The sequence below is a fragment of the Vicugna pacos genome, chromosome 14 (assembly GCF_048564905.1).
Source record: "Vicugna pacos chromosome 14, VicPac4, whole genome shotgun sequence".
Lineage (NCBI taxonomy): Eukaryota > Metazoa > Chordata > Mammalia > Artiodactyla > Camelidae > Vicugna > Vicugna pacos.
In genome coordinates this window covers 13,899,959-13,909,271 of record NC_133000.1, presented here as the reverse complement: position 1 = coordinate 13,909,271, position 9,313 = coordinate 13,899,959, and the positions used below count along the sequence as shown (strand labels likewise).

At 48.3% G+C, this 9,313-nt stretch overlaps 1 protein-coding gene across 2 annotated transcripts in view; it reads left to right on the top strand.

The window, feature by feature from the left end:
- The first annotated feature begins 3,228 nt into the window (after positions 1 to 3,228).
- Positions 3,229 to 9,313, top strand: part of FAM124A (family with sequence similarity 124 member A) — a 71,390-nt gene continuing 65,305 nt past the window's right edge. Inside the window, exon 1 of one of the 2 annotated variants that reach the window (XM_072976203.1) lies at positions 3,229 to 3,407. In XM_072976203.1, coding sequence (XP_072832304.1) covers positions 3,343 to 3,407 — 65 coding nt within the window. In that variant the 5' untranslated portion in view covers positions 3,229 to 3,342. The remainder of the gene's footprint in view (positions 3,408 to 9,313) is intronic. The other variant, XM_072976204.1, reaches the window with a different exon arrangement.

The window sequence follows — 9,313 nt, the reverse complement described above, 5'->3', positions numbered from 1 at the left end:
TTTACCAAAAAATAAAAAAGTAATGATCCTAAGAGGACTTTGGTGGGAGTCCACAAACAGCTGGATGTGTGCTCAAAGGGACAGTGAAGTCTGTTTAAGCTTCTCTTCCCAATAATAAATACATCACTGAGTCACCATCAGAGGCTGTGCCAATGATAAATGATAATACTTGTGTCCCCTGCGGCTAAGGGGACCTGAATCAATGCATCATTTTGAGATGTGGCCCAGGTATTTTGTCTCATCTGACCTTTCTCTGGCTATTTGAGAAAGACAAATAATTTAAGCAGCATCTCATTTTCTAAGGGCCATGCTAATTTCACTCTTTCTTTTCTGCCCGTTTCCTTAGTGCCATCTTCCTGAGGGTGCGACTGGCTCACCCATTAGCCCTCCAGGTAGATGACAAGGACTCCATCCACGTTAAACGGGCCACCTGGCCCCTCCACTCACTCACTGGGTGGCCTGAGGCAAGGCATTTGAACTCACTAACCTACCTCACAGACCCTTGTGGAGGATTAACTGAGGTGATAAATACAAATTGTCCCTACACACAATAGGCGAAGGTTGGTCCCCTCCTGGCTGTGAGGATAACAAGATGCAGAATGGTCACCACACTTCCCTGCTTGGCCACTTTCATCACTCCCTTTAGTCTGGTTTCATTGACATTATTTGTCCTTCTCTTTTCAAATAGGCCGTAACGGTCTATTGGTTTTCTGGGGATGTTACATTGGTGTAGAAATGCCTTATTGTCATCTTTGCCATTTGGGTTCTTCTGGCCCCCAGCCTTCCTGCCTTCCCTCTCTAATCAAAGGCTCAGTGCCCTGTCCTGCCTCACACGTGCTGGTCTCTCTGCCAGGAAAGCTCTCCTCACTCCCCTGTCCACGCTGGGGCTGCTTCCCTTTCATTCACTCAACACAAAGTTATTGTTTCAGAGACTATTCCAGGTGCTGGGGATACAGCAGTGAGCAAAACAGAGTCCCTGCTCTCCCGGAGCTGGCATTCTAGGGGTTGGGGGGGGGAGGGAAGAGCAGGCGATTAGTAAATAAACCTCTAATATGTCAGGCGCTGGTGGAGTTATAGGAAATAACAGAGTAGGGTACGGTTCAGTTGGGAAGGACTCTCTGATGAGGGCCATTTGAACAGAGTCCTGAAAGACATCTGGCATGAGTCTTGCAGAAAATCTAGGAGAAGTTGTTCCAGGGAGAAGGAACAGCAAGTGCAAAGGCCCTGAGGCAGAAGAAGGCTAAATATCCCTTCCTGAGAGAACATTCCCTGACATCCCAACTTGAATTACATTCTCTCTCAGAGCACACTATTCTTTTCCTTGTAGCATTCACTCTGCTTATGTTTTATATATATTTTAACACAGATAATTTCCTTGCTTAATTAGTCTTCCTTTTTGGATTACAAGCTCCATGGAGGGAGGCATCATACCCGTGCTGTTTTCCCTTATTTGTATATCCAGAATTCAGCCTCCTGTCGGTGTTTAAACAGTCATTAAGTGTATGGATAAATTTAAGATGGTCATTAATAGCACTATGTTGTAAATTTCTCACAACATTCTTTCTGCCTTGTCTGAGAATCTTTCAGAAATCAGTACATAGGGTGGGAGGAGCCTCCTTTGAAATACTGGCATGCCTCTTTCTTTCAATGAATGAATACAAATTGAGTATAGTATTTCCATTTCTGTTTTGCATACAAGGCATTTTATGCTTGGTAAGGACAATTCAGTAAAGATTTGGGGTTGGCATATTTACCTGTGTTTTTTCTTGATGAAATTGCACATCTATTCTTCCATTGTTTAGTTGGATTTCTCTTTTGTGTAATTTAATTAAGAATTAAAGGGAGTGATGCTGAGGTAAGTAAATTGGAAGGAAGAACATAAAGGAGGGGAGAGGGAGAGAGGAAAGAAAATAGATTCCCCTTCATCGTATCACTTGTCACTGCTTTGTAAATCAAGACTGAGAATGTGGCTAACTCATGCTTCTAAAGTAATGATAGCTGTGACTGGTGCTTAACAGGTATCAGGACCAATGCTAAGCATTTTTACACACGATCTCATTAAGTTCACAACAGGCTATTGGGTGGATATCAATAGCCCCATCTTACAGATAAGTAAATAAAGGCTCAAAAAAGTTAATAATTTGCCTTAAAAGTGAAAAAAAAAAGTAGAAATGAGTTTCTGCCAATGACTTGAACAGGGCTGTCAGAATTAAATCCAAATTGTTTTGACCCTCCCTCCCCCAAAGCTTCCATCGGGTCCCAACCGACTAAGGGGAGATGAGCCTCTCCAATGTTGATCATTAACCCACCAAGAGGCACTGAGGGGGGGTACTTTACAAACACCCATTATCGCCTTACTGCAACAACCCCTGAATGCAGGTTCCTCCAATGGTCTTTTAAGTTATTTTTAAATCTATGTTTTAAAATAGCAAATGAATGCATGACACTGCTGCATTGTAAACTGGCAGGTTGCTGGTAGGAAGCCACTCAGACCTGTGTTAAGAAAGGTGATTATGAATTCAGCGTGGGCGATCCTGAGAAAACACCTAGATGTTCAAACTGGTCACTTCAAACTGGAAGTGAAGCAGATTCCTTCTTGCTCTCATCGCGCTGTCGGGTGTTTCTTGGGGTGGGGATGGGGGTTGGGGATTCATAACGCCTGGGTCAAGAACCTCGGGCAATCCCTAGGATTCCGAATTCCAGGACTGTGGGTCCAGAGGAGAGGGCTTGCTCACTCACACATCACATGAGGTCACAAAGCACAGACAGGAACACGCGCTCAGCACACACCCAGAAGCGTGCACCTACAAAAGCATACCTCACCCACCCATATGAAACCACAAACACAGGCGCAAAAGACCACAGAGACCTCCCCATTCATGCACTCACACCACACACACAGGCGCGCGACACGCGCGAGCTCGTGCAGACGCTCACACCCGGTGCACACACCCTCTTGCGCGTGCACCTAGCCTCGCTCGCATGCACACACACCCCGCGCGCGCTCACACCCCGCGCAACACCCTCTTGCGCACGCGCATACCCTGGCTCAAGTGCACACACCTGCACGCACACGCTCGGTGCACACATCCTCTTGCTCACGCGCAACCCTCGCGCGCACACGCTCGCACGGCCGAGCGGCGAGGGGCGGGGCGGGGCGGGAGCGGCCTCCGTAGCCCGGCTCGGCGCGGCCAGGAGAGGGCGCGGCGCGGGCTGGCGCCAGAGTTGTTTGCGGGAGCCCCGGCCGGGAGACGCTCCGAGGGAGCTGCGCTGAGCGGCCCGGAGGGAGCGCGCCCCGGGCCGCGCCGGCCGCCGCAAGCGGAGCGCGGCGGGGAGCGCGCCATGGACCCCAAGGCGGGCGGCGGCGAGGAGGATGACTGCGTGGACTCGGGCGCCGAGACCGGAGGGTGAGCCGCGCGGGCCGGGTCGGGCAGTGGGCAGTGAGCGGGGGGTGGGGGGGTGCCCTCTGAGTTGCGCGGTGGCTCCTCCCCGGCCCGGGACCTTCGTGGACCCCGCAGCGGAGCCGGAGCCGCTTCGGCGAGACGCGGCCGCGGGGGCTGCTGCTCCTGCCGGGTCCCCCGGGGAAGCCGGAGGGGCTGCGGCGAGCCCGCTCCCCCCTGGGCCGGCCCTGAGGGCAGAGCGGCGTGGTCCGTGGCTGCCCGGGGCAGCGCGGGCCCCACCCCGGAGGGCAGGAAAGTGCAAGGACTCAAGGTTCCGAGTACAGCCACACGCCCCACGCCACCGCAGCCCCTCTTGCCCTCCGTTCTCACTGAGAGAGCGCGGAGCGCCGGAGTTCCCTGCGCGAGAGGCGAGGGGTGCTCTTGCGCTTGTTTTCACCTGCCGCGAGGACTTCTCGTAGCGCCGGGGCCCCCTGGAGTCCGGGACGGGGTTTGGGGATGAGAAGCGGTGAGGCGGGTAGGATACGCGAGACCCAAAAGTCTTTCAGAAGTCGTCTAAGACGATGGCGTTTATCATTTTATGACTTTATTGTGCTTGCCGAGACCCCGTCCCCAACTCCTCTGCCCCGCGGAGCTCCCTCATCACTGCATACACCTGTCCCAGCCTGAACCGGTTGCCTTGGGTACAGGTGGGAGGAAGATGGTGCTATGATTTAGCTCTGCTTATTTTTTAAAATGTCCTCTTTGCTTCAGCGGACTCAAATAATTAGCCCAAACCTTTGGAGACTCATTAACCCTCTCCCACCAACACTTATCCCGAGTGGGACAAAGGCTGAATGTCTTTCAGGACACGAACGTCATTGTAAAGGCTTCCGCCCAGCCCTATCTCTAGAGGATTTCCCTGTGCAGAGTCAGCACTACAGCCAGGATGCTGGTACCAAACCCGAAGGAAAGGGTGTCTTTTCCGATCTGCAGTACCCCGCGGGGAGGGGAGGAGGTGCCCAGACCACAGAAAGCCTTGTTCCTGGAAGGTTGGGGAGATTGAGACTAATCTCAGGATTCGGCAACTCTGTGAGGACAGGAAGAGAGCCCAGGCCCAGAATGGACCCAGGATCCGACCTGACCCAGAGAAGGGCTCCATAGGCAGCCCCTCCTGCCTGCCCAACCCACCCTTCTTTGCAGCCCCCGACCCACTCTATCCCAAATCTGGGACTTTTCCTGCTGTGAGTTTTGCCTGTTATCCACCCTAGTGATCATTAATGGTTGACTACAGAACCCAACTACATCCTGGTGGAGTAACCTGATTCCAAATACTGGCCTCCCTTGCTTTTTCCCGCACTTTGTATATGAGGCATTTATCAACTTCAGCTGAAGATCCTTGGCTTCCCCCCGCCCCCACCTTTAGTTAGCTGGACCGTGAATGAAAGAAAGCAAAATTCACCAGCTCATTTTCAGCTGCGTTAAATAAAGCACCAACTGGTCCGTTGGTTTGCAATATGCAGAGCTCACCTGAAACGGATCTTTTTTTTCCAAGGGCTTTCTCTTAGAGAAGTGGAGAGGAAGCCCTGAGCCAGGAGTGATATCACCCCAGGATCCCAGCAACAGCGTGACAGCTGCCAGGGCTTCTAGAAGGGGCTTGCTGAGCATACTGACACCAGAGCTGCTGGCTCTGCCTCGGCCACTAAGTGTGTAGTTTAACAGGACCGAGTTGTTTGAAGAATTCTTACTGCCTAGGTAGCATCCTTAAGCTAAAATCACATGGCATGTATTTAAATGAAATAATTTCAATGAATGCTTATTAGTCTTGTGTTTGCCACATATTCATATATCCCTTAAAGTTGAGTTTACTTATTTTAAAACTATCAAACCTTAGTTTCCCTGCCTTTTCAGAGCTTGCCCCCTCTTACCCTGTCCAGATTTCATATAGCTACCTGTCGAGATTGTGTAGAAAGCACTCAGTATGTGTTACTATTTTTAAAATGCAAATCTGATTGTGTCTCTCCCCCTTGCAAACCTTTAGTGGTTCTGTCACCTACAAAGTACAAAGGGGTTAGCATGACCTACAAGCCCCAGTGTTATGAGGACCCCCTCCTTTTTGGCCTTGTCACTTGGTCTTGTGGTTAGATGCATCTTTGCACCCAGTATCTAACCACATTGGCTGGAATTTTTTTCTGATTCCTCGCCATTGTCAACCTGCCCTCTTTGCCAGTGAGGCCCTTCTGCACCTGGCTTGCCTGTCCACCAGGTGAAAGTCGACTCTTCTTTCAAGAGTCAGCTCAAGTGGCACATCTGCTGAGGCAGGGAGCCTTAATTTTGGGTCGGTGGATTGCTTCAAGTTGTATGCAAAGTGATGTGCTTTGTGAAGTTTTATGAGAAGAGACTTAGTTTTTCATCAGATTCTCCAAGTAGCCTGTGATCCCCTCCAAACGAGGTTTGGACAGGGTATGAGCAGTGTCATTTTCAACACGTTGCATCTGAGGTACTGGGAGGTGGCCAAGTGAAGAGGATGAGTCAGCAGCCAAGTCTGTCTCCCTGGAGAGGAGGTCAGACAGGAGGGCTGCAGGATGGCACTGCGTTTGGAAACTGTCAGCCTGAAAATGGCAGTTGGAGCCCTGGGAGTGGATTAAATCAACTAAAGTTCATAGCAAACTCATACCTGGCATTTACTATGTGCCAGGCACTGTTCTCAGTGGTTACAGATTTCATTTACTCATTTCATCCTTCAGCAGCTCTGGGAAGCAGGTACTATTGAAGACCAGCCTTGAGAAAGTACAACATTGAAATGTCAGGTAAAGGAGGAAGAGCTGATAAAGGAGTGTGAGAAAAAGTAGGCGTGGAATGGAAGCCAAGGGAAGAAAGGAAAGAGAGGTCAGCTGTGCTGATGAGGACGGTGCGGTTAAGTGGAGATGGTGAGGAGAAGGCAGAGGAGCAGCTGACGCAGGAGTGGTGGAGGCGGAAGCCAGGTCCCCACGAGGAAGAGGAGGCAGCTGGAGCCCTCTGTCTGGAAGAGGGAGGGGTGAGGAGAGGTCACCGCTGGAGGGGAGATTGGGCTGAGGGAAGGGTTTCCTAAACGTGGGCAACAAATGCTCATAGAGAGGATTCTGTAAGCAGAAAAGAATAAACATACAGGAGAAAAACTGATAGCTGTAATGTCAGCTTCCTGAAGAGGTGGCGGTGGATGGACTTCAGATCATGTGGGTAGATTGGATTGGAAAGACGAGGGACATCTCCCCTGTTGCAACCAATGGGAGAGAAGGGAAGATGGGTTTCCATTCAGTGCACACGCAGCGCCCTCCCCCGGGAGAATGGACACGTGACGTGGTTGGTTGGGCAATGGAAACCCAGTTGAGATTAGTGATTATGTGTCTGAAGAGACCGGCTGCCTGGCTATTTATTTTTCTGCAGCAGTGCTCAACCACCTAGGGGCAGGCAGAGAGGGGCGGGGGTCATTGGGATCATCCAGGTTTAGGGGAGACGGACTATTGCTGGGCTGGTGTGAACAGACCAGAGGAGCTAGGAATTTGGGGTTATTGCTTGAGTTGGTTATGGCTCCTTTCAGTAGCATATCAAAGACATGGTTCCAAGAACCTTCATGGATCTCCCTGACTGTGCTGATCTCTGAAAGTTACAAGCTAAAGAGCCAGCCTGCTCTTCAAATTCTCGCTCCTCCACTTAAGGATTGTGGAACCTTGAGCCAGTTGCTTAACCTCCCTCTGCCCTCAGTTTTCTCCCCTGTAAAATGGGGATAACAATAATAGAACCCACTTCCTAGGGTGGTTGTGGTTGCAAGGATTAAATGTCTGTACGTTGAAAGCCCCGAGAACAGTGCCTGGCATCAGTAAACCCTCAGTACATTATTATTTCTCATGAAAAACACTCCAAATGGTAAACTTAGAGTTTTATATAATAAAAAATGTGTCTCTCCGGGTGCTCCCAAGATCATACACTTTATATGCTCCTTAGACTCATCACAGTAGAGGCTCCAATGTTTTCATGTGCCTTAAGCAATTCAGTCATTGTTCAGAACACCTGGAAGACTGTAGGACATGTCTCAATATTGTAATTATTATTATTATACAGATAAGGAAACGGAGGTTCAGAGGGTGCTTGACTAGGTCAGTGGCCTAGATTGAAGCTTGTGTCTCTAGCACGTTCCTCGCCCAGTGAAGTTGCCTCTCAAGGACCCATTGGCCTGTCATTAATTCTTGTTTTCTGCTCAGATGTTTTCTTTTGCTTGAAGTGCTACCTTTGCTATCTGACACTGCCCCGCCCCCCGCCCCCAATATAGACCAAGACTGAAAGCAAACTAGTATTCTGCTGTGGTGATGAATTTTGAAACACTCATTTTGCAGATCCACTGGAAAGCCAGCCTTGTGCTTCTGTGTACTTTCTGTTAGAGAAAAACTGGCAAGGTGGCTACTGACCATAGTCAACTATTTCAAGAAACAGAATCTCTTAACAGAAGGACAAAACCCAAACAAAAGGCTAAGATGCGTGCCTTATTATGGGGTCTCCTTAGTGCTGTCTCCCAGACTTGGCCTCTGAGCCACTCTTTGAAACATGACCATAGCTGATGGATTCTTTTCATTCAGCAGTTTGATCTGGCATTAATGGATGTCCGCTTCCGTGTCAGCTGTCACTGAGCTTCTGAAAACATAGGGTCATACCATGCCCTTAATCTTTCAATGACCTCCCACAGATACGTCAGTGTGATTTTAGAGATAACGAGCAATTCACAGGTCTAGAGCTTATGAATGGGTGGATGGGAAGGAATAGGTGGAATACAATTTTTAATGGGACAGGTTTAAAGAAAGGTAGATGGGGGAATCTTGCGTACATGACAAGATGATCTATTAGGTCCTCTATTATCTTGTGTTCAGGGTGGAGCTGGAAAGCTCCAAATTACCATGGCAGCCAGTTCAGTGGACTGAGAGTTAACAGATGAGTTCTATGGTGCACTGAGCTGTTTTATAGAAATGCCAAGATCAATTCTTATACTAATATTTGCCTGGAGAAGAGAATTTAGGAAGGTACCTATTATATATGTATATAAATTGGCAAGTAGGCTGCTGACAGTGGTAAACCATCTTAAGTGTAGAATCCTTTATATTTAATCCTTTATGTATAATTGTAATTAAAGTACAGTCAAGGGACCACATCTTATTTCCTGTTCATTATTGGCCCAGATACTAAATAAATGCAATGTTTGGAAATGTGTCTACCATCTGTGTCAGGTGTGTAGAAATATATAATCCTTGTATTCTGCTCACCTGTATCATGTGTTCATAAATTTTTCATCCTAAAATTCATGGATTCGCCTTTCATGCTTCATTCTGGCCAAGTTGAAGGTCTTATGGAGAGCCAGCTGGATAAATTCTTAGGATGTGAGATCAATAAACAAGATTCCCAAGGCAGGTACCCCACTGCTTGCTTCTTTCTACCTGAAAAAGCTGGAGGTGCACACCCACCAGAGAACCATAGTCAGTATCTGAAATTGAGCCTATTCATGCGCAAAATTGTTTCAGGCTTTGCAGTTTGTCTGTCACTGGCCATATTTCTAGTAAATAACCTTTTGGGGTTCTTTGGAATGTATTTTAAGAGCTATAAAAGTGTTCATACCTTGACTCAGTCCCTATTCCCCATCATGATAATTTTTCTAAGGAAATGAAATATCAAGCTGTATTTATTAAATATTTCATTGCTGTGTGCTTTGCAAAAGTGAACAATCAGAAACAATCGTATAGATGACAAAAGGGAAATGGTTGACTAAATTATTGTACATCACTTTATCAAAAATTAAATAACAGGACCTATGTAGCAGCGTTTTAGGATGGACTTTAGTGAAAAGAGCAGTTTAAAATTGTCTCTATGTCATTATGGCAACTGGGTACAAATTACATCACAAGAACCAGAGG